The 27,937-nt window shown below is 43.0% G+C and overlaps 2 protein-coding genes across 4 annotated transcripts; both read left to right on the top strand.

The window, feature by feature from the left end:
- The first annotated feature begins 110 nt into the window (after positions 1 to 110).
- On the top strand, positions 111 to 20,411 carry LOC149736549 (bone morphogenetic protein 2-like). Of its 3 annotated transcripts, none has more exons than XM_089876149.1 (4): positions 111 to 257; positions 9,339 to 9,454; positions 16,748 to 17,278; positions 18,915 to 20,411. In XM_089876149.1, the coding sequence occupies exons 3-4, from the start codon at positions 16,894 to 16,896 to the stop codon at positions 19,841 to 19,843; spliced, it is 1,314 nt and encodes a 437-aa protein (XP_089732275.1). In that variant the 5' UTR covers positions 111 to 257; positions 9,339 to 9,454; positions 16,748 to 16,893; the 3' UTR covers positions 19,844 to 20,411. The 3 variants fall into 3 exon arrangements, with proteins under 3 accessions (XP_089732275.1, XP_089732277.1, XP_089732276.1); XM_089876150.1 differs by lacking the exon at positions 111 to 257 and adding an exon at positions 7,162 to 7,273; XM_089876151.1 differs by lacking the exon at positions 9,339 to 9,454 and having other exon boundaries at positions 141 to 257.
- Positions 1,612 to 4,001, top strand: LOC149736550 (uncharacterized). The gene is made up of 2 exons (XM_089876139.1): positions 1,612 to 2,215; positions 2,801 to 4,001. Exons 1-2 carry the CDS (start codon positions 1,780 to 1,782, stop codon positions 3,841 to 3,843), a joined length of 1,479 nt encoding a protein of 492 aa, XP_089732265.1. The 5' UTR covers positions 1,612 to 1,779; the 3' UTR covers positions 3,844 to 4,001.
- Positions 20,412 to 27,937: the final 7,526 nt, after the last annotated feature.

Raw genomic sequence — 27,937 nt, 5'->3', positions numbered from 1 at the left:
AACATCTAAAGAGTTATAAAACCGTAGTCTCACGACTCCCATAGACCGTTGTTAATTGTTTAAAACAAATCAGGTTATTTGGATATTATGTACTAAAGTATCCCGGCCTACCCAAACCTACTATATTGTTATTTTTTCCAAGATATTCGCAGGAATGTCTCTGTTAGAAAACTGGCAATTTGGGGAGTAAGAAGATCAGAAGTTAAGCTTGGAATACAGGACAAGCAAAACTGACGGTTCAAAATAAGGAAATCAAGGTAGGATGTGACGAAAAATTCCGGTTTATTAATTAAGAATTTTCCCCGAATCGAATAAATGAGAATTTCTGGGTAAACTTGAAAACCCAATGCCGCTATAAGCAGCTTACGACGGAAGAGCTATGCTATGTTTACGTGGTAAGTTTCAAGTGAGAATAATGTATGAAGGGGAACTTAACATTAAGGCAAGCGAAAAATCGTTGCCATTGATTATACGTGTACCTGATACTTAACCAGCACTTAGAGTACGGCGTGAGGCATCGGCAGTCGTGAGAAAACGCTTTTAGACTTGTCGGCCACAAGAAAGTGACGGTATATAGCCCACCGTGGCCACTTTCTGTCAAACATCCGTGTTAGTGAACATAGAACTGTGTTGAAATCATAACAGGGTCTTAGTCGTTTTGCTGTAAGCGGTGCCGTATTATAGCTTCAAGTATCCTTTGTGCCAAACCAATGCTCGTAGGCTTAGTGAGATAAACCCCGGACCAATTCCTGATCCTGACCGAACTGTAAATCGTTCACAACAAAGATACGACTCGATCGTGGCGAGCAAACTCAGTATCAAAGCGCCGGTGCTCGAAATTCCAAACGTCTTTGATGTTTCCTAAACATATCGTCGCTGTTTTTCTCCACGCGTTTTTATAGCGATGACGTAAGTCTTTCCATAAATCATAGCGCAAAAATGGAAACGGTTACGTAACTAATACGGATGTGGTATGCACCGTGGAAACATGTTACGTTACTTTTAGTGCGTGTTACAAAATAGAGTGGGTTAGGGTAAAAATGTTTTTATTTTCGTTCTCTTTTATCGTTCTATTAATCTATTTGGTAATAAACAAAGAATATTACAGATTTAGTAGATTATGGGAAGATAGGACACATTTGCATTCTATTTTCTCGTCCCATTTGGTAGTAAACAAGAAATATTCAAAGAATTAAAAAAAATGTTTCTACGACTCCTAGACCGTTGTTAATTGTTTAAAATACGATCAGGATTCTTGGTTATTATGTGCTAAAGGTGTCCCGTCTTCCCTCACCCTACTATATATAACTCACCGCTCTAAAAGAGCGTTGTTAATTGTTAAAAACACATTTAGGAAATATGAGATACTGTGCGCTAACACTATACATCTTAACCCATAGTAGCATAGCATGGATTTTTATTGTTTCTTGTTCCCTCCGTGCCGGGAATTGTTATCAGTCAAAACAAACGCAACGAATCGGCCAAAATCTGCTTGTTCACATGCAAAACTGTCAACACAATAGTGACAATTACCGAGTTTACACGCATGTAAAATTATTGTAAGAAACCCGATAAGGAGACCTACTTTATCGACCCCTTATCGTGGAGATTTGCAACACGCTCTAGCGTTTCAGCCGAAAGCTGTAAGCTTGTATAGTGTTATTGCTAATCACTGTTAGTTGTTGTTGTTGCTAAAAAATGAAGAAGTTATCAGCAAAAAAAGTTGAGTTAGTGTTAGCAGTTTAATAATACTGAGCCGTTGAAAGTGTTGGGTTAAAGATGCATCGAATACTGCTAGCTGGTTTGTGTTTATTCGTGGCACTGCATTTCGTGTACGCGCAATGGGACTCTGTTGGTGTAGAGACTAAACTCACAGTTGATCCAGTAAAACTTAAAGCTGTAAAGTCTGACAAGCAAGCCCATAGCCGTCTGAATGGATTTCTGACTGAAAATTTTAAAAATCGTGAATCTGCAAATGAATACGGACAATTTCACATCAGTAACAGAGAGGTGTATATAAAAGAACAAGAAACTGAGTTTCAAAAGCTACTGAGAGTAAACCAGATATCAAATATCGAAGCTGCCACTTTTGCTGGAATCGATGATGATCAACCAAGTGTTATTCGTGCTTTGTTGGAAAAGCCCAAATCTGCAGCGAAAGGATGTAATCTGCCTGGACAAAATGGCAACGTTGTACGGAGCCTTCGAAACAAAGGTAATAGGTTTTATCATTAGCTAATTATCCTTTTGTTTCTATGGATAAAGCAATTTAACCTTAACATGTGACGCGTGTGAGTACACCAGCACCGTCACGTTGGCCCGGCAGTTTTCGGCCACTTCTGTGAAAGGCGGTTCGTGTAATCTTGTTTTTTGCCCTGTTAGCCACGTTCAATCAACATTGGTCCACGGACAGGTGCGCTAATGTTACACCTGATAAGGCCCTGGTACTGATGGCTTAAAGCATAAAGCCAACAGAAACTGACAGGCATTAAAACTTTGCACGGTCGTTTAAATGTGTTTGAGGGGATGCCTTAGAGTCACCACGGTTGGTGCACTTGGGTAAGAGGTGGCGATATATTAAGCGCGAATGCCCGTGAATGTTAAATGCCTACAAGAGCCCTATAGCGCTAAAACAGCGTTTTTGACACGTCCGTCTGTTTTGCCAGGGCATGTGCCAACATTTCTTGATAACCGCTCCTATTTAGTTACTGTGCTAAATGGTGACATCGGCATGCTTTGAATATTTGAGTTACGTAATTATCCTACTCCTAACTGATGATGTAACGCATTACATTGCCAGGGCGGATTCTGTACCAAGATGGGATGAATTTACTGCTACAGTTGCGTTACCACTTTGGTGTTCTGCCAGACTTCGAAAAAATAACATCAGCAATTATTTACGCCGCATTACCGGGTGGAAATGACCAGAAATCAAAGTGGTGGGAAGCACACAGTGGCCTCGAATACACTTTCCGTGTGTACGCAATCTCACAGCATAACTGGAACGAACTGAATTTAAAACTAAGAAGCGCATTAGCTCCGAACGATCGGTTTTCAAGCAACGAATTTTCCGACGAAATTGCTCATATACTTGGTGAAGAAATTTCTAATAGAACTGTTACATTTAACAGTGAACACGCTACTACTGATTCAACACACCCTCTCGACGTTCTACCGATTCTTAGCCAGTGGAGACGGGATTCAGTTCGCCATGGTACAGCATCGGCATGCAGATACATTCTTATGGTGACAAAAAAATATCAATCAGAATGGTCTATAAATTCCTCTGAAAACTGGGCAGTTAGCAAGTGGGAAAGTTTCGGTTCAGGCCAGCCCAGGCTCTTACTTGTGTCCATAGACAGTACACAATGTACAAGGGCGATATCCGAAACTGATGATAATAGAAACGACAGCAAAAGCGTTGCCGGTAAAGGTAGCGCCACATCTGAAGTAAAAAAACACTCAAGCAGAGATACTGAACAGGCTGCCAGTAGGCGTAAGCGTAAAACTCGTATGGCTACACGGAGCACTATTTGCCAGCGACATTCAATGTGGGTGGACTTTGAAGAGATGGGTTGGTCAGATTGGGTCATAGCTCCACGGGCGTTCCAGTCCTACAGATGCGCGGGGGAATGTCCTTTTCCATTAAGCGGCAAACTAAACGGCACCAACCATGCAATGTTAATGACAATGATGAATTCTGTAGATCCGTCTAACACCCCAATGCCTTGCTGTGTACCTACCCGGCTGAGTTCTGTATCTATGCTGTATTTGGATAAAAAGGACAACGTTGTGTTGCGCCTGTACGAAGATATGGTAGTAGAGGCTTGTGGCTGCAGATGAACATTAAATTAAACCGAACTACTGTACGGAATTTTTGCTATAGAGTTATTTGACTTTTTGTGTTGCAGCACACGTAGATTTTATCGTTGCATTTTAAACCAAACGTGCCCGCAAAGGCTTTTAGCTTTAAATTTAATAAAACGATGAATTATTAAGCAGTTGCTCCGTGTGATGATATTGATCTAAAAGCGAGTTGGGCGACAGCCTGTCAAAGTGTCAGTCTAACGATTGGCGTGTGACTTATATAAGGAAGTTAATACAAAACTTTAATTTTCCGATACAAAAACTCACGCCAATACACTGCATTTGCCAAAATGTTTTACATGGTAAAAAGTGATGACTAACTTAGTTAAAAGCATGTGTCCCACGCGAGTCGGCCGTCAGTGTGACATAAACAGGACAATATGCACGTTTTGTTGGAAGTTATATTAAAAGCCGTTTACGAAGCTGTAAATTTTTACGTGTCTATGTATTAAACACCCACACACATATAAAAATCTCGCCCACGTTTGTGGTGCAAATTAAAACTCTTTCCAGACGGTCGATTACGTATCCTGATATTTTTATCCCAGTTATTGCGTAAGTGAACAGTCACCGGTATCTTATTGTTCAATTTCGCGTAACCTAGACTCTATACCACCGGTCCCAGCCGGAATTAAAGCGTCCAATCCAAGTACTCAAAGCTAATAAACAATTATTATATCTGCGAGACAGAGAAAGTGCCTGCTGTAAAAAGAGTTTTACTGCTTCCTGATATTGGCATCGGCATTTCAACGGTGGCGGTAACAAGACTGATCGTATGACACCTTCGCACCTGGCTGTGGGAAAATGATACATGTCGTTTACGGCTGTTGGTATGCGCTTTTCCAGCGAAGGTGGTGTACATTATCTCGTGCACTTTCGAAGTGGCCAGGTATACGCTTGTTTTGAACAGTTTCCGAATGTCTGTATGGGGTCAACCCGCGCCCACGGACCTATGGTGTACTGTTGCAGGACCACACGCACTCACCGTTATATGCGTTGATGGGATCCCGAACCTGCCAAAAAATATTCTTGGACGTCAATTTCAAAATGCCAGGAAACCGCGTATAACACTCCAAAATAATGATGGATGCTCGCCGCAGCCGTAATATGCCATTTCCGAAAAATTTTCCCGTCAGCGAAACGAGATTCGGCTATGATAGACCATTTGGACTCCGGCCAGCAGCGAAAATGAAGGCTGTTTACCAAGCGTGTATATGAATACAGATACAAGGCTCGGCATTGTCAAGCACTAATGACTGCTACCTGTCTGTGCTGGGGCATCTGGAGACACTTACACCGCTCCAATTGCGCATGGCAAGCAAATAGTTGCACCTTGTTTTCAACCGCGTAACCAGTTCAACTAAATAACTTTGCAATGGTCCTTAAAATCTAGAATATAACTTGTAACCGCAGGTGCACTTCGTGTGCTGTGGTTGCGCATTCTATTGTGGAAGTGGCCCCTTCCTGCAACAGTACACCCTAGGGGTTAGGGTATTGGGCAATTAGCCAAACCAATCGGGCTTATTTTTAGGTTTGGATACGGTGTGGAACGGCAGAGGTATACATTAACTTCGCAAATGGTAATTGTCATTTTCGGCAAACCTTTTTGTAATAAATAATAGTTTTTCAAACATTCATACGTTTGATTTTGCAAACGTATGCATAAATATTCGGAATCATAACTATTAAATAATATTCCTATGTCTGATACTTGATAACGTATGACATTTGCTTAGATGGCGCACAAGTTAAATTTATGAGCGTTATGCAAACATGGGATGCAACAATATCGATTTATCAAGCAATAAACTCCACTAGACAAAAGCTTCATTTTCCCAGCTCGACCCTGAATAGAACACAAAGTTTTTACAAGGACGATAGACGATATTACAGACGTGACAGCACTTACGACTTGACGTTGCGTCCCTACGCAAACTTACCTAAGTTTGCCAATAACGTGGTTCTTTCGGACGAGCAAAAACTCGGTGCCGCCCATTATTTATGGCTGTAAATACGATTAATTTCGTCTGGCGAATTAATTAAATTTGGCCACCCAAAAGCTCGGGTTTGATGTTTGGGGACGCTGCTTTAACTTTTTAAACGGGAACGGTCTACTTATAGCACTGGCCATTATAACTAGAAGAGCAAACAAACTGTGACAGGGTACGACTCGAGCCGTCGCCTACTTCCGGGTGCGGTTAAAAGCTTTTAAATACGAGCCACGTAGTATTCGCGAGTGCATGCCGCACCTACCACACCCTAGCCGGGGTATTTTAACGCCAATGTTTCCCTAATCCGACGATGTTATCTGTAAAATACGGCATAGAGCCAAAGAAAACGACTGGCAGAAAAACCAACCTAACGTACTATTGTAGAACCGCTAGAGGGCGACAGAGCGTCACATTTCGCTTCGTTTGCTACACGCAGAGAGAACCCAGTCTACGTGCCCAAGCCTTGATCGACACTGATAAACATCATTAAATCGACAAAATAAGCACTGACTGGCGGATATTGTACCGCCAAGCTTGCTTATCTTATGGCTTTACACGAGAGTGGGCTCGAACCAAGGTGTTCCGTATGCTTAGCTGTCGGGCTGTAAATGTAATAGCATTTAAGTATCGTTTCTTTATTTACTCAGCTGAAAGCAATTCTCGCATGTCTTAATTGAATTATGAATGACAACAAATACCACGCAGTCAATAATCGTGGAAAAGTTTCAGTTATCTTTGGGGAAGCACAATAAAAAATCAAGCTGCGAAAAAGCGAAAGATACGGCTAAAAAAAGACAAGTAAAAAAAACAATTTTCCCATCGCTCCGTCCGGAGTTACGAGACCAGAAGCAGATTGTAAAAGGCTGGGGAACGCAGTAGATTATAAATATACCTTCGTTATTCAGTTGTGATATTGAAAAAGGCTGCGGAACGAAATATAAGCTTTGGCTGATGCCTACGTATTCAGTTTATTCCGAGTCGCGAACTACACGGAACAAATATGTCTGAGCAGAGGCATGTATTGTAAAGCATTTGTTCGGACTAGTTCGTATGTCTTCCTTAGAAAAGCTGTAATAGTCGAAAACTAACGTGATTTTAAGTTGTAATTTTTTAAAACAAAAGTTCGACGACAAATTATTCAGTTTCTAAAAGATAGTAAATTTTATTCGGATGATGAAAGAATGGTGTGGGCGAAATAAGGTTTGTACGCGACTGAGAAAACGCAAGTTACACAAGCGCGGGTGCGTTGTCAAAAGAAGGCCGATCGAAGCAAAAATGTACCGGTCGGTTAGCGACGGACATGTAGACGGGGAACGACAGTTGGCGGCGCGGTACATCGGAAATGCTCAGTCCGTTTGGCGGGAATTAGCGACGACAAGGCCGGCGGAATTATAAATTGCTCCCGAGGTTCTAAAGTAAATTTGTTCCGTTTTAGTTCAAAATTACTGCTAACTAGGCTTGGGAAAGGTTAAGACTATTAGGCGTTTATTATTTAGTTAGAAAAGTCACGAACGAGCAATTTGGAATTATAAATGAGTTGAATACCGCAAATTAGCTAATATAGCAGAACAGCCATCAATTGGTTAGCAGAGGAAACCCGGTGTATAGTGTAGAAGTTAACAATACCTTTTATCTAGCGTCGAGCTATAAATACCCGCGATTAGTTCATCCGTCGGTTTAATTTGTCGAGACAGCCTTTGCTTTGTAACGTGGTCAAATCTAGCTTAGGAGAAGTGTTCGTGTTGTTAAAGTATTTTAATGTGTTGCGAAATGGTAAATAATGTGTGTTTTGACGCATACACCGAACTAGCAGTGGTAAAGTTCATGAATAAGTACCGGTGAATTAAGGTTCGGCTCTGGCTATGAAGTAGTGCGCTTGTGAAACCGATGTTTGATGCCAAACAACATTACGGGATCAGTGCTATGGTGCAAGTACGCGCCGTTTTAACTCGTACCGCACTAATTGGCGAATTGCGGGCGTTTTCGGGATTTTTTTTGAAAAACAAAACACCAGCTAATCATAACCGCTGAGCAAATAGACCGTCGGCAGGTGTTTCTTACTGGGCGTAAATATTTACCGTTCTGCGCTGTCAGTCGAAATGCATTTGTTAACATATTTCGGAAAGCAACTGTCCCGGTTCGGATAAGCGAGCGCTGGAAGAAAACAACCGACGAACGCTCACTGTGGCGTGCCGGCGAAGCGGGACAACCGATAAAACAAACCTCCAAAAGTGATTCGCAGTACGTTTCCGTATCAAAGTCGCGATTCTAAATTCGCCAGGAATTCCTCAGAAGTTTTGAGTAAGCTTGGGCTATTGTTTCGTTTTTACCAGGGCCTTCTCCCTTTTAATATCCATCCCATCTAATTGTTGCGCGCGCCGGCGTAAGACGGGGCCATTATACCTGGGCTCGCAGAGAAGGTGCGCTGCGAACGCGGTCGGCGCCATTTGGATGTCTTGTTTCGGGCCGGCGCCGACTGGGCGGGATCGAGGTGCAGACCTGGTTGCGAATAATCGATGAAAAGACATTCAGGGTGTTGACTCATTGTTTTGTACTGGCTTCGCTTTTTATCTTAACACCACAAAAATAGCCAAGCGCGTGTCCGAGTTGTTGTATGTGCATTGGGATTAACGTTCCGCTACCCAAGCCAAGCCAGAGACGAGCGTTTGAACAGGTAGAATGACACTCGCATATTGGACAATGTGTGAGCCTACTGGTCTGACATTTCTAACTATAACACTTTTCCAAGCGATTAAATATTCTAGTACAAGCGACTGTTAAAATAAAAATGTACAATTTCTACCTATCCGCTACACTGTCAATGCCTACTGATCCGGAAAATATAGCAATCTATTCTTATCGGTCGCATTTGTTTAGCCGCTTTGGGAAAACCCATTACGCTTACTTCTTAAAAGTGTTCAATGTGCCGAGACCACAAGTACCAGGAAATTGTTTGAATATAACTTGTTCCCAAACATGGTGTCCTCGAGCTACGGTTACTCGCCTGATAACTTAGGCGCGATTTTCCGCTATCCTTCAATTTTGAAATTCGACAGCATTGTATGAGTGACAGGTGAACATCGCTATAGCCTGCGCCTATATCGTTCCCAAGTGACCGTAGGTAAAGCGCGACCTAGTTATATTGTAGGTGCGAGCAAGCGTTTGTGTGCGGCAGTTTGGGTGGCCGCTACTTTACAAGCCGCAAAAATAACAAACAAAACGTCGTGTAATCGGTTTTAGATTTGTTCACCAATCGTTCCGCCAGAAAGATGAGACGTTTTTCGAGGCAGGGGTACCTTGGGGCAAGTCCTGAATGTGTAATGAGGGTGTTTTTAAAGCTGAGAGGTGTTATTGTTCAGTACAGGGCTTACAGGAGCGGCCTTAGAGTGCTGCAAGACTGGATACGTTTACTTATGATAATACAGCAGCTCCTTTCCGCAAAGAGCTGGTAATCTATTAACTTACCGTTGTTTTCGCCAGGTCAAACGTATCTAATAGTTGCCGCTGAAAACCAACATTCGATTCCTGGAACTAAAAGGATAATCTTATAAGACGACCAAAGATTTTGCTCGTTGTAGCAGCGAAACCACATATAGGTAAGAGTGTGCACCCGGATGTCCATTGGCGAGTTATTACCGCCCGTAGCACTACAGCACTGTAATTATTTGCACGGTCGCAAGGGCGGTTGTTAATCAGCCGAGTCGTTAGCTTGCAGCGCGTCCCCCACTTTGAAAGTGATTTGTAAGTCGTTCAGTGCCCCGCTCTAATGATAGTCAACTTGTCGGTGTTGGTCAGATAAAACGTATCATTCGGCAACCGCAAGTCCCTTACGACAAGAGGTTTCACGCGACTTCCACTTAAATCCTGGATCGGTGCGTCAGTCAATTGCTGGATTAAAATAATTCATGGCAATTAAATTGAAAGGCCCACCTGGTTCTACCGCTTATCCTTCAATTTCAAAATCTTGTTTAAAACTGTCAATCTAAAAATTCATTCGAAAACTTGAACAGTAAACTTAGGTTTACTTGGCAACGAAATATGAGGCAAAAATTGCTAGGGTTTTCATTAAAAATCACCGTCACATGTATAACAGAGACCCGTTTCTCTTTTATGAACGAGCATAAGGCACCAGCGTGTAACCCTAGCTTAGATGATATGCCTGCGGGAAACTATGGATGGTCAATCCGCCGAATCAATCTAAAGTTTCAGCCACATTGCCATTCTTTACGAATCCATTTTGAGCCGCTTCCGTCCTTTCGCTTCCACGTGGTTGTGGCGCTGCGGTGTAGGTATTCGCATCAGGGCCGGTCTAATTAACGAAACAAGACGTCTAACCTTCCAGCCCAAAGGATTGTGTAACAAAAGTTATTGTGTCGCTCTAGCCACGGCGGAGCCAGTTACCATTTTGTGAATCCAAAACCGCGAATCTGTCACACGAATTAATGCACAAGTATAAAACTATATGTTGAAATCGCAGTAATTTTAAATCGTTGCTGTTTAGATATGTTCGACATTTTTAAACGCTGCAATTTTAGGTTAAATCGATAAAACAAACTAGCTAAAGAGATTTAAACGTTTTTTAATCTGCTGTTTTAACCTGAGATAGTTGTAGGTTACATGTACAATGCCTACTCAGTGGTTTCAAATTAGTTTTGACGTGTTTTGCTATGCAGAAATGCGACAGCAAACGGTAAGGGCAAATTTGTTTTGTTTTGGCCAACAAGAAAACCTGACCTAATAATCCAATTTTAACCGGGCTTACCCAATGCATAAGCTAGCGTGAAATCGAAGGTACGCCCAAATTACTTCAGTTCTAAAGCCAGGGAGTAATAATTAACGTAATATTTCAGTAGGCAGCGCGGGTATTTGGAACAAAAGTCGATTTTTATTAGTCGGTAATGTGTTTGCCCGCCATGCATGTACTCTGCCAGGATTACTCGTATGTTCATATTCGCAGTTGCCTCACCCCGCTAGTAAAGCCGGCCCAGCCCCGTTTCCTTATCGTCCCTTGCCACCCAAAGCGCTGTTCCCAGATCAGGCGTTTGAAGGGATTAGCCTTTTTGAGTTTATAAACCGACACAGTTCAAAATCATTACAGATTACTGCAAATGGCCTGTGTGCTGGATTTAAAAAAGGTTGTTTTTGCCTTCGTGGCTGATGGATGCTTAGAGCGAGCAATTATTGGATACGTTCACAAATCCGTGCGTGCTTCTAAAACGTACTCTGTCATTTCGATGCCGATTTCACGAGCATGGCTGTACTAAGCACCGCACCCTTCCGTTTGAAGGCCGCCGAAAAAATAAGCAATGTACGTCGTTGGGCGAACGATTTACGCGGGATGTCAAAAGTTCTGTCACAATTATACGGATCACAACGCTAAGAAGCGATTACGCGGACAATCCGTCGCGAAATGCCGCTGAATGAAAGCTATTGTGGGGCCGCGCCCGCAAATTGTAGGTTCAACTTAATAGTCCCACTGCTATTCAGATATACTAATACACAGAAAATGTCCGCGGCCAATGTATTGCGCATGGGACACGGATGTGCAAAGTGTGCATTTTGTGCAACGTCGTCGCAATAAGTTACACAATTGAGGCGGCCCGGAAAGTTACCGCGTGAAAGTTGACTCTCCAGGAAAGGCGGCAAATTAGTCGAGCTTTGAGAAGCGAGTCGCCTACTATTGGCGCCACTGGTCGGGTTAAACCGTAATCCCTATAACATCTACTGACTAACAGAGGCGCCTGCCTTTAACCAGCCGCTGACCAGTTAGCATTTGTTCATGCTTTCTACGATAGCAGTCCGGTGCGAGCTTACACGGCTTTAGGACATTCCTACGAGCGGCGGCGTAACGCGAACCGCTAATAGTGGATTTTGCATTGCGCCCGTCCGACAAATGGGGAGATTAATACAAATGAACGAAACTTCAAACACGCGGAAGACAATACACGTAGACGGCGACCAATTTCGGCTCCGTGATTCACATGCTCCCTCGTCCGTGTAAAATGAAAATTTGGATTAAGTTATTCCTCATTTAGTGTTACCTTCATTATATTAGGCTGTAGAATAAAACCTATTGAATCGACTGACCGCATGAATCGCTTATCGGTGATATAATGGGTTAATAATTATGAAAATTTCCTAGTGCATTATCAGCTAATAGAAATCAAACCGGTAGTTAATTATTAGTCGAAAGTTGCCCCATCAGACAGTCAGCCACGGTTTCCGAGCTATACTGGTTCTGCACTGAACGATTATAAGCGAAAAACTGCGCAATGCTATATTTACTTCTATGTTTGCGCTTGGCAGTAATGAAAATTAAATTGCTCTGATGTTGTGCAATGCTATGCAACTTATAGCGTTTTCGTGTATAATGATCTAATAATTGGCCGAAAAACAATCAAAATTTCAAGTATTACGTATATTGTTGTTGGTATACCTAATTATTCAAAATCGTATTGAAATCGTTGTCACTCTGCCCGTGACAGCGTGTGTGCGGTGGCTTTGTGGCTGCGAACCAGTGAATAGAGAAGCCTATCGACTTGCTTTGTTTGCGCAGAAGTATTAAGTGCATTTGCCTTTCCACCAGCAAGGAAATCCGGTACCACGACTGGCCAGATATGAACGATTACACAGAGCAAACAATAGCGAGGAGAGGTACATGTATGGTATAGCATGCTCAGGGTTTGAGATGATTTTAGTGCTGTCGGTCAGTGGCAATTTCCCATGAACAGCTTCAGGCTTTTTCATTCGCTTTCCACCATATATTAGTTTGTGTACGTTACGCTACTACGGTCCACCAATAGTCGGTTTGTCGTTGAGTCTTAATTGTATCGGACTATGTTATGCACATTTCCCGTGTGGGCGTGTTTGCAGGTTATGTTTGTTTAGCGGTTTAGTTATCTCAGTTATTTGTTCTTATTACATTACTCGGCGATCTCCGGCGAAAAATTGCATCAGAAACTAGAAAGGGCAAAGCAATACCCATGTTCGTATGAAGTAGCACGATTTACTACATTGCGCCCTATTTACGCTCCAGGTCGACTGATCTAGCAAGCTAAAAGGCCTTTGCGGTTGGAACGATGCCTCATTAGGTGGTTTTCCCTTTCACCGTTGTCATATTTGTCTATCTTAATTTACCCTCCCCGACATAAGCTGACAGATAGGTCAGAACGCACGCTGCACTTCAGCCTTTCTCCGGGACCAAATCTCTTGCCCCGGAATGCCGGATGCATGGGGTCTTAAAAACGCGGCTGTATACAATGCAGGTTATGCGTGCATGTCGTGGTATTGTAATTGACCCTGGACAACAGTGGATCCCAATACTTCCTGCCACCCTGATTTTATCCGGCCCGCACCTCCTTGCTGCGCTGTGGCCTTCACCAAGCGCCTTTACATTAGAGCAGCAGAGAGACGGCGTTTTGTAATCGAATCCGAATCAGATGTAGACAGGTACCTGATACCAATCTGGCCAATTACTTGGCGACGTATAGGGCAATTTGAATCCTGTTATTACAGTCATTTACCTCCTATGGACGTGTGCATTGTGCAGCACTTGGACCGGGTATTGTGTGCATCGGCCACAATTTACCAACGAGCCAGGATATTGCGAATTTCGAGTCAGAATCACTCTTGTTGCCCCATTTGGTGCTTGAGGCTTAAATTACACCCAAACTTATAACATTGCGTCATTTCTCATACGCTCGTATCGTGTCTCTACAGTGACATTTGTTTATTCATTCCATAACAAACATATTTGGCTTAATCGCACCGCTTGTCTTTGATGAAGAACCATCAGGCATCGCTTTTGTTATAATGTAACTTTTCAGTAAACAGGATTGCGGTGTCGGCAGGGCGAGTTATCGAGCTGAGCAAATGGATTTAGCATTTAGCTATTCGCATGCCTCACCTAACCGCCGGACGCAATGAGATAACTGCGACTGAATTCTTTTGCGGACCCCGGACGCCTACTGAGTCACCCGGGTGTTCGCCAAAACCGCCGTTTTGTTCGAACATGTAGCGATGTATGCTTGTTTCTACCCTTGCCTGCAAAGCGGGATTTCCACTCGCAGCACCCAAGCGAGGTTCAGTTCCGGGTGCTTGAAACTTTGCAACACCTCGGCGCCAACTTATAAGTTAATCCGTGGTTCATTATTTGCCCGGGGTGGTGGGCATGCGTGAACGTAAACCTCGCATGGCAGGCAGTCATCAATCATAGTCGAAAGCCGGCCGACAACAATAACAAACGAAAGCGAACTGTTGCTTAACCGCTAACCTTACAAGAAGAGTCTCGCTCGAAGAGATGCTCTCGCTTGCTGAACTTTAAACTAAAACCGCTCTGGCAGAGTTTCAAAGCGCGTACCTGTGTATAGGGTTGGCGAAAGACGGATAACTATTTACGCCGTTAACTGTTGCTTGTGTTTCCGACTGCGGACGAAACTGTATTGTCCAGCAGTTTGCTTTGGGTAAGCACACTGCTGTCAACCACTGTAACCCTGAGCGTCCGTTTCCGCCAACAGCAACGTCAGAGCGAGTCGTATTAGTAAACACGTAAACATAAACCGGTAAACGATTTATATTCTATACACAACGAGTTTAGATACGCCATTTTGTCGCGCTGGAAACGATTTTCTCCCTATGCCCGCAGTGTGTGGGAGCTGTAACGACCCGAGAATGATCCCTTTAATGCCCCCATGCCTTAGCTCTTAGCAATGTAAAGCAGCTTCTTACTGTGCGCTTTGTCACTTGCCTCTGCGTGCGTCACTTTCGCGTGATAACTGCGTGTTTACCACAACCGACATGGCTGGATACCTTGTTTGAAATTGTCGCTGGATTTTGACCTTGACGAAACCGTGAACAGTACTGAATATGAAGCTAATGCTGATCCGTAAAGGTGGTCTCTCTCGCGTCCTGTCTCGTCTTGAGGCGTCGGACGGGCCACGTTGTTAACCCGAGCAGATAGGGTTATGTTGGGTACTTAACATAACAGGGCCTTCATAGGTTACCAGGTAGTAAGCAGGCAGACGTTTGCTTACTTCAGTTCTTTCTTTGATGGCGAATTCATCAAAAGTACAGAAGGAAAGAGCAGTAGGGATGCGACCCCGAAAATCGACAAGCATGTTGCTTTAACCTTACTCTTTACTGGCTAGAGCGAGGCTCACCCGGTCGCCCTCATCTTCCAGCTTGAGCATAATCTTATTACCTAAATACAGTTGACCAACAGTTTTAAACTGTTGGAATGTTGGCTTGCAAAAACAGTGTCCGTCACCAGGTCCACTGACCGACAGTTTACGCACACAGAGCAATTATAGCGAGTTTCTAACTGGCACTTTTAAAAGGATTAGCCTTTTGTAGTAAGCCGTTCGGACGTTGTATGGCAAAGTCAGATTAATATCGATGTTATCAGCAAACAGAGCTTAACCCCATATTGTTAATTGTAAATATATGTTACGAGATTTGTTAACAAAATCAATACCACCTCTTGAGCAAGATCTCGGTCTTGTTTGACGTCACAAATTACTCACGTACGCGACCCATCAAAGCGTAAACGAAGCTAACTTTCGGTACCGACACAGGGCCTCGTAAAAGTCGCATTCGAGCCGCGTAATTGCACTTGAGTCTTGCACATAATGAATATTTCACTCCGCCGCGGTTTGCGGGTTCGGAAATTACGGAAGTGGTGTGTGTGCTGTGAGTTGAATGAAAGATATCAGGACGTTCTTACCAGGGCAGCATGCCAGTCACTCTGTGGCTGTTTACGATGGGCAATAATTGTGCAGTTGTTCATTAAACAAGCGCCTTCAAGTTGTGTGACGCGGCGCTTACTTCGTCAAAACAAACACAATCGCTACCAAGTCGAGAACTGGTTCCGCGGCGCAATTATGTGATTATGGCTGGCAGTGGTACGTAAACATGCCGTTGTGGGGAAAGGACCAAGCATGATGTTAGCATGCACCACCACGTGTGTATTACTAAGTGGTAAATATATCGCGTTTTGTGCAGTTTGTTGAACCGTAATTTCTCGCACCGAGCGCTTTGGTTTAGACTTGATGAAAGTTGGAAGTCATGCGCGGTAGGTACAGAGGCCTTAGGGATGGCGTGGACTCAATCAAAGATGACCCGTTAGTGCAAATACATGGAGAGCTCCGAGGGTTGGCCTTTCAATTCGCGCGGCCGACACCTTTCGGCCAGTGCAAACAGATTAGGCAAATCGCCTTCATTGGGGAAGCGGTCTAACGCTTTGTTCGGTGCGGCCATTGCTTTAAGTCGGTGCTGAGGGTATTGTCTGGCTGAAATTAAGTGTTTATTTAATGTTGGATTTTCAAATGCGGAACGAGCTTTGCGGCTACGCAAATTTGTTCATTCGCGCAGCCTTAAAAGACTTTACGTGTATAAAGCGTGCGCCGCGTAAAATTACGGAATAAATTTTGCCTCGAATGACATTAAACGACAAATAAATTAATTGAAACCAAATTACGTCACTTTAAGCCGATTTCAATGGATTGAAATCGATGTGACTTGAAATATATACGAATTATCAAAAAAAATCAAACCCGCTTACAGGTCGATAGTTTTATAACGATCGTTGGGATATTATTTTATATCATCCGAAATTCGATGATGATCAGCGTTTAGGGTGAACTGTTTGTTTGAAAGCGCAGTTGGCTACCAACCATACACGCTGCCCATCGTTCTCGAAAACTTCTTTCATCAGAGTTGCGGTCTCGCTTTTTTCGCCTCTTCTCTCGCTGACTTTGGTTCATCAGTTCGCTCGTGCAGACAGTGCTAGACCGTTTCTCGCTGCGGCAGTCCACAGCGGCAAGAACGCAGCGTGCGTCGCCTACAGTTTGTGTAGGTTCATATCTCAGTTAACCTTTATTTTTTTCTTGCAGTTTTGATAGTCCCGCCGAGCGACTGTAATAACGTCAACCGTAGAAAGATGCGCATAGTTCAGTGCTGAGAAACACGAAGACTTGAAAAGGACTTGAACTAGAAAACCGCTGGATTTTATTGTGACAGAAGACAGCAACAGTAAAGTATGGTGGCGCTTACGGATTGGACTTTACTCGCGACTCTGGTGTTGCATTTTCTATTGGACGTGAGCTCGGGCCTCGTGCCCAAGGTCGGCCGGAATAACTTGATACGGCAGGCCGCCAAATACACGAGCGACACCCGAGAGGAAGAGGACGCGATAGTCAACGAATATGAGAAAAGCCTGTTGAACATGTTCGGGCTTAAGCGAAGGCCCACGCCGGAAAAAGACTTCCAGGTCCCGCGTATTATGCAGCACCTGTACAAGGCGCACATGGGCGACTACTACGAGCCCGAACCTAAGATCGTGACGTCATGGGAAACCGGTTTTGATCTTCCGCATGAAGATATTGCGAGCCGAGTTAACACTGCTAGAAGTTATCACCACGAAGGTAAGGACTGTTTTACATTGTCATATATAGGAATGTGTTATAAACAGGTTTGCGCATGGCATAGTCAAACTCGATTTGAAAATTTTGTTTTCTCGGCTTAAAAGTTACTAATAGCGGGAAAATAGTTGTAAGAAATGCGTAGGTGGTCAGCAGCCTTAACTGAGATTAGGAACGCGATAACGTTATCACATTTGACACCTACCGCTAACTTAGTCATAACCAAACACACCAAACGGTTGCGGATATCTTTTAAGCGAGAACTATTTTGCCGCCTCTGACACAACCTATCGTACATAAAGGTATCGATAAGCGTTCAGCCAAATATAGGCATTTATGAATTTCGGGTTGCTCACGTAAAGCACTGGCGTACGTAAGTTTCTATTTTGGTTTGGAACCCTGGTCCCTATACGTAATGTATACATCGTTTTCGCGTTTCCTTCCTTCGCTCGCGGCTTTTGGCTTTATGATACGGCGCGGATTCATATCCACCAAGCTACTGGATTGGTGTCGAAGGCCTCGTGATTGTGATTAAGACGCTGGATATTAATTGGACCTGTGGTTGGAGCGATCTGCGGTATCCGGATTTGTAAGTTAAGCATAGAATCAATGGGTAGATAAGGCGGAAACTTTTTTAAATTATCAGGATTATGCGAGTGTAATTGTACGTCGAAGGCGACGAAATGGTAGGTTAACCAAGCCCGATTAAGGCTTCTACCCCTATATCTCTATTGGGCTAAATCACCGCGCATTTAACCGGTTGCTGCTTCGATACGCGCCGGTTGGCAGAAGTTCAAAGTCGATAGGGTTGGAACACGAAAGGCGGGTATAGCGGTGCTTGCTGTTGTGTTCACAGTCGAAGGCGCGTCGCGTCGCGATTGCTCCCGGAACAAAACGTACCGCGCTGTGTTCCTGTGTATATCAAAGTAAAAAAACTCTTTCAAGTTTTACTTTATCGCTTACCCGGGCCAATAAATCTTGTGTAAACGAACACACCATCCAGACGAAATAATGCAGTGTTGTTGGTTTAAATTTACAAAGCTGAAAGGGCGCGGGAGCCAGTAAAAACAAAGTTGTAGCTTATTACAAGCAGAGTAGCGTGTAGAAAATTCCTGCCCGAACAAACGAGTGGACGGAAGACCATTTCATATAGTCAACAGCTTTTAAGCAGATTGTCTACTGACAGTTTCTTCGACGGCGCCTGCCATTGTTTGGTCATAATTAGCTATTTATGATACAACAATAACAAACATGGTGCCGGGCGTCCAGGGGCGGGACGATTATGACGTTTCACCTTCCTATTGTTACCACCGCGAACGATACACTGCTGCGGCGGCTGAAACAATGCGAGTAAAACTCTTGTAATGGTCGCCTATAGAGCTTGGCGCGAGACACGCGCGACTTGTCGGACCCCATGTCGGCAGGCGGAGACCACTGGCGAGCCGGTTGTGGCAACATGTCCAAGGTCGAGCTATAAATGGACTCGGTGCCACGGCAAGAGACAGGCATTGCCGCAGCCGTCGAATGCCATATCGCGTTACAGAGTGACATAAACGCTGTTTGCTGTGGAAACAAATCCCTGTTTTTACTCATTAGCGCGATGGATGTGCCTTTTGTAAATCATGAATCTTTCCTACAGATAACGAGGAGCATTACCCCGGGATGCCGAGCAACCACATCCGGCTACGATTTGACATCAGTACGATGCCGAGTGAAGAGGTTATCGGCGCTGCAGAGCTTCTCCTGCATCGAGAGGCGGTGTGGCATCATGTAACATCAGGCCAAGGCCACATGCATCGCTTGAATATATACGAGATCGTCAAAATGCCTCCGGACGATGGGGGAAGAGCAGGGAGCCGTTTTGGAAGCCGACCCCAACCTATTACTCGGTTACTGGACACGAGACTCATAGACACCCGGAACACAACTTGGGAACGGTTTGATGTTAGTCCAGCTACCTTGCTATGGTCCAGGGTCGCGCACAAGGAGAACCATGGTTTAGTGGTCGAGGTGGTGCAAGAAGATGAACAAATACCGCCGCAAGGTGACGCTGAGCGACATGTGCGCCTGAAACGTGATGTGCACCACGATGTTTCGGACCGAGAGTGGGTCCATCTAAGACCAATGCTTCTCACTTATTCGCACGACGGAAAAGATACCTCGCTGCGTCGGCGCAAACGTAGTAGTAGAAACCGCGACTCCTCTAACTCAAGTTCTGGAAGAAAAAACCGTCGGAAGAAACGAAAGCGTCGAAATGTTTGTCAGCGGCATGACCTCTACGTGGACTTTGCTGAGGTCGACTGGACAACTTGGATTGTTGCTCCACCGGGCTACGACGCCTACTATTGCCAAGGACAGTGCCCGTTCCCAATGTCGGATCATTTGAACGCGACAAATCACGCTATTGTGCAGACTTTAGTTAACGCCGCGAACTCAGCGCTCACGCCTAAGCCATGCTGCGTGCCTACTGAACTAGGAGGTGTACCTATGTTGTACCTGGATGACAAAAGCAAAGTCGTCCTCAAAAATTACCCTGAAATGACGGTGCAAGCTTGTGGGTGTAGATAGGGGACCGTCGCGGTATGCCGACCTGGCAGTGTCCTTTCAATTACCGAAACGGGGTTTCGATTTAGGTCGCGAACGACTGTGCCAGAGTGGCAGAGAAGGCGCCCCCGTATATCCACGAGGAGCAACGATGTCGAAGAATGAGGTGTGGCGAGGCGCCATCAAACTTCGGACGCCATAACAGCCAGAAATGACGCCCAGACAGCATTTCTTACTGTTCGTAAACTCTTGCCATGCGTATTTCTTTATAACTTAAGTAATATAAGAGCTTCTTTATATACCATTTCACACAAAGCATGCCCTTGTCATGTATTTAACAATACTTTGGACAATTAACAACAAACACATTGGGTTTTCAGGCGTACGCCACACTACGATATAATGAAACAAATGAGTTTTGTAATCTTCATATATTTTGCTCTTCGTATTTCCTTTCTGTGTCGATCTTCAGCATTCCCGCGTAAATAATTATAGTTATTTATTAACTTGTTGTTGTGTACATCGCTTGTTAAAAAGTTATTTTTTTGCAATTTATATATTGAAAGTGTTAAATAAAAAAATAACTTTGAAATCACTGACGGTTTTGGCTGAAAAATAAACAAGCTATTCAATACTACTGACGACACCCTTGGCCCGATTTAGAATCCGAAATCACTATTATCAGTTTGGTTTTCATAACTCTGTTGTGTCAAAAATACACCCCGTAAAAAGAAAGGGTGAGTCCGCTATGCCGAGGCATGTTGCCATATCCGTATTCCCTTCAACGGTTTAAAGCTTGCCCAAACGGAGTCACTCGACACAGGGCCATTACGGCAGAATAGTTACGTCACGGCAAAGCTGCCGTGAAAAGCAAAGTTGAATAACTATCTCCACGCACCCAGTTCTCGCTAAATGCAGAAGCAGCCGAAGCCGCGTCCAATTTTAGACTTTCGTGTGAGCCCCGATTTTTGGTAATTATTTCGCGGGGACGAGACACTCTTTACATTTCTGGCCGACCGTTTTGAAGATACGGAAAACAAAATCGAAGGCGATTTGGTGCAGGACTGTGCAAAGATACGTTTTTTGTACACGACTGTTCTAAAATTGCTGTAATCTCTGCTGTGTGTTTATGTCGGCATTCTTTACTGTGCTGTAACACGAAGTAAATGGCGTGTACACGTAAATAATGAACCTTTTCAATGTGCAGACGCTGTATACGGTAATGGAACTGCCAAAATTCCGAGATCGGTTTCACTTATAGGAAGTGCATGATGGCGACCGCAGTATACGTCATGTTAATTATGAGCCCAAGTCACGCTATAGCGGAATTCGTATTGCCGACAACGAAAGTGTTCGAGGCTGAAAAAATAAAAACCCATTAACATTCAGCTGGGTACCCTGACTGTTGTTCGCAAATATTTAGCGTGGGTTCGTATCTCTCACCCCGTCTTTCGAAAAACAGCTTGAAAAACGATTGCCTTCGAACTAGCTGTTTCCCAAAACTGCTGGCGTGTTTGTGGCCTCATGCTCGTCTATTACTGAGGCGCATCTGGCCGTCTTATCCTCGCCTGCTCAAGACTCCACTTAATTACAATCAGCGCAAAACCCGGGCTAGAGTGCGGTACGTGTTGATGGATACACAAGTTAAGTGGCCATTGTTCGAAAGTGTGAAGTTCTCGCACGGATCGGTTTATGATTATAAGATGACGAACCTTCACCGCTGAGCAACTTGCAATTAGTCTTGGTAACGAGGTGGGATAAGCTGATGATTTTAATTCCAGAAGGCTATTGAAATTTGCAGCTACCGATGGAGAAAGGTAAAAGCTTATATAGGATTTACTGCTTAACCGAACCGTACATAGGTTTGATATACCGCATGCTTTTCCCATTGTCCAGGTTCTGTTCCAAAATGTTGGGCCTTCCAAGAACAAGTCGGGCCTTAATTAAGTGTTGGCCGAGCCAGCAATTTTGATGTATCAGTCTAAACCTCTTAAGCTTAATTGAAACTTAAAGACAATCGGCCTTTGTCAAGGAGCAAGTCCGAAATCGTACTTGGCCATGTAAATGTAGAGTGTCGGATTAGAGTTAACATGCAATTACAAGCGGAAAATCAAGTCCAGCACTCACACAAAGAATGTGGCATTGATTTTGACAGCGACCGATTGATGAGAACTGATTGAAATCGAGTGATTCTGCTGCGCTGTCGCTTTTCGTTGTTCTGCGGGCGTTAATTTGGGCGGTTTTTCGACTTATAAACAATCCGTGCTTTGTCCAAATAACAAATTATAATTATTACTGTGTACAGTAGAAAGAGCAACGTTTATCCTTTGGTCGCTTTGCTTAGTCGAGAAAAAAGCGAAACAAAACATCTCTATATCGAGACTTGTGTATAATATTCTCATATTTGTTTTCAGGTTATCTCCCGCGATTACCACACACGGGGAGCTCTGTCTTATCGAAGATATCTATCAGTTCACACCTCACACGTACCCGCACTTGCTTACGTTCAATTTCATGCATGGGACCGATGCTCTGCGGTGCACAGAGCGAGCATGCTCATATTGACACAGCTGAGAGCAACGGGTTAGAGGGAAAGTATACGGCTGTCGATACGCACGCACTGTTTGAGGGGACATTAAAACACGTTCCGTTGTTAAATTAAGTAGACGCGTTGGCTGTGATCAAGAAACCGCAACTTTACGAACCGGAAAGTTATCTCACGGTAAACGATTTTATTACGTTGCCATATGGTACAAGTACTATTAATAAAATACGCTGTACCAAGTCTGTAACACTGTGAAAGCAAAATGCGTTCGTTTGTGAAACAATATAGAAGGTTGGGGTTATATATGTAAACTATGTTTATATTCTCTTTTAGTGTCTAATTTGATGGTATAGTAAACAAAAAATATATTTACAGAAATATAAAACCGTATCCTCGCGACTCTAAAAGAGCGTTGTTAATTGTTTAAAACACGATTAGGAAATATGCGATGTCATGTGCTAACAGTTCCCATCTTACCCCACACGTTTTACAGAGCATTGCCCACTGCTTGCCATGTCTAAACTCGGCAGCTACAAGATACTTCAATATTTCATGACAGCGCTCTGTCAAATTGATATTCCTCGCAACGCTGTTGATCACCGGTCTAGCAAATATTGTGTCGTATAATAGTCGTACGAAGTTTGACCCAGACCAAGCCCAACCTGACGCTTATAAAATGTACTGGCGAGACCGAAGAGTCAATATCTTTGAAACTAATATATGTTTGATGATTTACGTCGATTGCGTAGATCCACAGGTGACATGACATATTGTACGGAAATCAGGCAAATATTACCTCTGAAGGATGTGTAGACATAAGCAAAGAGACGTGTGGTTCAAAGCACGGAACAGTTACATTGACAACTACGGCCGAGCGTGCACTTGGTTCTGAATTTGGCTCTAAAAATAGAACTCGTAGCTGGGCATTGCTGGCAACACAATAGTTTTGAGTTACATACCGCTTTATCACCAGCGAAATTGGGTGATTTGGGGTAAAGCAGGGGTGAAATGCGTGGTACAGTGCAGTCAAGCTACTGTGTTTGCCAAGTAAAGCATGTTTTGTGAAGTATTCAAACATTCTGTGTAGGTTGCTGCTTGCGTAATGGGAGGCTTAACTCTTAACTTTGGGAGTTCGCTGCAAATTGCTTTGCTTGTCATCACCTGGAAGTGTTGACTTTGTCGGAATCCTACCCGTGCAGAGAAGTAAACATGGCTATCCGCTTACTACTGCTACTGTCACTTAACCCAAGTTTTTTCGGCAAAATCGAAAGGATTCTTTTCGAAACTAATCCGAAAACACCAAACGTATACCGAAAAAACTGCAGAGGTCGCTTCGGGCCGAATGCGAGGCAGAACTGGTCGACCTTCGCTAATATCGCATTGCAACAGGGAGCAGCTTAGCACACTTTCTGGTAAGATTCCGGTTCCGATTATGCACGGTACATTAGAACAGACTGACTGTTTCATGCGTGGAAGCAAACGAACCGAAATCAAAAGGCCAACGTACCGTATTCCATGCACAGCACGTACCAGTTGAGTATACGTGCCTTTTTAAATGGGGACTGTGTTTGGCAATGTGGCATAACCTCTCATATACTGGATCACACATAAAGAAATACAGCAGGTGGTCGTGTATAGACAACTGGACAACACTCTTGCTTAAACCGCGTGTTCAGCTACACCTATATATACAGTAGGTGGGGAAAGATGGGACACCTTTTAATTCTATTTTCTTATACAATTGAGTATAGTAAACAAAGTAAAGTCAAAGAATTATAAAATTTAATCGTTCGACTCCCATAGACCGTTGTTAATTGTTTAAAACACGATCAGGATATTTAGATATTATATGCTAAAGGTGTCCCGTCCCCCCATCCCGACCCTACTATATATCGTTTTACGTTATCACGACCACGGATATACAGAACAAGAAATATGTAATATTACTCTGTTCAAACTTCTTGGTAATCTTAACAGAGAAAAGTTTCTTTTTAATGTATGTAATGAAGTATGATTTTCCACCTTGACAAAGAGAAATTCCCTTTACAGTATGATGAGTTACGTGTATATTGCCACATAGTAGCTTGCGGTAATGAAGTTTCCCCGTTCTACTTAAATCATTACAACACAGTTATTAGCAGTGTCGATTTGATTATTGCAACACCAAATAGGCGTTGATTGCTCTAAGGGGCGAAATGACTGATTGGTGTTCCTGGTGCAAGATTCGGCAAGATACGTGTAACACGCTTTTTGTTGAAACATCTGTTTACAAGTCAACTGTTGCATTGGTATGTAAGTTCTAAACAGAACAGAATTGCGGCATTGCTGAAACATGCTGCATAGGTGCCAATGCTTTAGGGCCCAGTATTAGTGGTATTGTTTTATGACGAAAAAAACAGAATTTAAAAGAACACTGAAGTTACATTCATATGATGCTTTTAGTATGTGGACCATTCACTTCAAATGCAAACGGTTCATCTACACATCTACAGAGATGTCTACATATAGATGCTGAGATAAGAGGTAAAATATAACGTTATGTTTCTCTATTATTGCTTGATTGTTTTAAGTTGTTTATATGTTATGGTTACCAAAACGCTGTTTTGTGTTGGAATAATTTTCCTGAATTTTGGAGATATAGCTCAGTTAGATGTATTCGTATTTACTCAATAGTAAAGCTTCCGTATTGTTTTCTACGGTGCTGTGTGAAAAATACGACAGTGGGCGCATTGTCACAAATCTATTGTGATCAGTTAGTCGCGGTAAGTCGATACGAATCCGCAAATAGACTTCCTGTATAAGCGGAATGTTTGTCTTGTCCAAATCTGCGTTTGATCTCCAATGTCTGGAAATCATTTTCCCATCGCTTTCGCCCAACTCACGCAAGACTGAAACTGTGTGATTTAAACAATCAATTTTGACTTATGTTAAATTTATATATAGTAGGATGGGGGGAAATGGGACACCTTTAACACGTGATATCCAAATGTCCTGAACAGGTTTTAAACATTTTACAACGGTCTATAGGAGTCCTGGAAATACGGTTTTATATTTCTTTAAATGTTCTTTGTTTACTACCAAATGCGACGAGAAAATAGAATGAAAAGGTATCCCATCTTCCCCCACCCTACTATATTATAAACTATTTTTTTTTGTGAGTTTTGGGAGTTTACGTTCGGCCGTAAATTTTGCGTAGAGTGTAACTCGTAAAGTTGCTGTTCAGTTACATATATAACAACTCGTGGTAATTATTGTAAGCGGTATTTATTAGTAGGATGAGGGAAGACGGGACATCTTTAGCACATAACATCCAAATTTGCTTATCGTGATGTTTTAAACAATTAACAACGGTCTATATTGGAGTCGTGAAGATACGGTTTTATAATTCTTGAACTTTTTTTACTATCAAATGGGACGAGTAAATAAAATAAAAATGTGTCTCATCTCCCCCCATCCTACTATAATATAGTCGTTGGGGTAAGATGGTGTATGTTTTTAAATCATTTTATCGTTACATTGGTAGTTAACCTAAAATCACACAACTATACAGCTGTATGTTCTCAAGACTAAAATAGAGTTTTGAACTGTTAAGAACACGCTTTTGCGAAATGTGGGAAATACTGTGATACGGTATTCATTTTACCACATATACTACTATATTTGTATGTTTACGTTTGGCTGATAATCGTACATACAAAGTGGGTCGACTTTACTGTTAAGTCCGCCCGACCTTCTGCCCAATTGCGTTTGCATTTGACAGTGTGGGATCACCAGGGTGGCCAATGACATGACAGTTGTCAAGTCATCGATCAGATCCGATCACCCCAGCGCTTGAGCCGTTCGGAAACGAATGCTAGCCTGTGTTTACGCACCACACGACCCTGCACCCCGAATGGCTTGTTTGCCTTCGATAAGGTCGACAAAGGACAGTAGAAATACATTGCTTCCGTTGGCCGGCTCGAAACGGACGAAGACGTATTGGGCGCCCGTCCATCGCACCAAACATAAGGACAGATTCGATTTCGGCAATCGTTATTTGAACAACCTGAGCACACCAAATGTCTCATCCATGCGGGCGATTATGAGTTATGGACAAATATTTAAAACCGTATTGCGTGCCGACCAAACGCGCAGTTAATTAATATGACGATTTTAAGTATACACAGCAGTGGGAAATGCGGTACACCGCTGCCAACTGAGCGGGCTATTAATCAAGGGAGAAATACCACTTTAATTTAAACTATGTCCAATATGGTTATTATGTACGTCAGTAGAATTTAAATAACTTCAAAACTTTTTAAACTACCGGCTAAATCGTTAATATGTACATCAGTAACTATTAAATATCTACAAAACCTGTAACCTTTAATACAAATCATAAAAATATCTCCGACAAAAATGGCATATGGTTCTGCAAATCTCAGTTCTGTATACGTACAATTATCAAACCAAATATAGTCTTTCATTTCATTGTATTTGTGAGTGAAGTATCTTAACCGAATCCAATAGTATAGCTACACATTTAATCCTATACTGTTAAAAGTCTATCATTTCAAAGTGGTTTATCGGGTTGTCTATGTTGTTATTACACGCAAACAGGTGGACCGAATACTCATCTCTGCGTGGTACGTTGAAGATTATAATTATCTTTGCCTTGATTTCCGACCAATTCATTGTTCACTTGTAACCAGTGCAACGAAAAGTCTATTGTTCTGCTGATTTCGGACGAGATTGACGTCACTAATTCTATATTTCAGTCTCGAATTTATTTTCGTATACTCGCCGGTTGAAAACAATAGTGTTAGCGAATGCAATACCGGCGTCGGTTCACTAAACCTGTATCTTTTCCATTGGCGAATCGACCTTTTTAGCCGAATTTTAAAATTATGAATTCGGGCCTGTTTGTTTGTTTGGTATGGTTTGATTTAGTTAGGGTGCGTGATTAACCTTTCTCGCGTGTTTTTAAGGCGCATATAAGGCACCTGCTTTTGACTTTGCTGTTTACATTGCACTAATGGGTATTTTAGCAGGGGTTATAAACATAATTTAGCCATGCTACTCCATTTAGAGAAAATTCATGAAAAAATTGGGCTCGGCTTAAAGGTAATCCCTGTAAATTGGCGTCTCGACAGTGATTTACAGAAGAGATCAGCGTAATAAATGAACTATCTATCAGAATAATTTAACGTATCCACAAAGGATCAGAATCTGAAATGTTATGACATTAGAATACATTAAAAGCTCTGGCCAGGTGCACCTATTCAACTGATTAAATCAACATGGTTAACGGCATAACGATTGGGCCATCGCAACAAGAGATTGGCCGCCCCTAACCCCCGTGCTAGTGAACATAAACCTTACTTTCCGTCGTCCGCGTTTTATGTCCGGAATGCGATGGGTATTATGACGTCACAGTGAACACCTGTTTTCAGGTGGGCAGCAGAGGTTAGGTCAGTGGTAGGGCGAACAGCTGAGCAAAGCATTAGATCGTATAAGGTTGTAGCAAAAGACTCCTGAAACGGTACAGCAGCTGGCTTGTGTGTGCCATGCACCAGCATATAAGCGACACCGAC

The sequence above is a fragment of the Ciona robusta genome, chromosome 4 (genome assembly GCF_009617815.1).
Source record: "Ciona robusta chromosome 4, ASM961781v2".
Classification (NCBI taxonomy): domain Eukaryota; kingdom Metazoa; phylum Chordata; class Ascidiacea; order Phlebobranchia; family Cionidae; genus Ciona; species Ciona robusta.
Note: the sequence above shows the minus strand (reverse complement) of the source record. Positions and strands in the feature narration are given on the sequence as shown.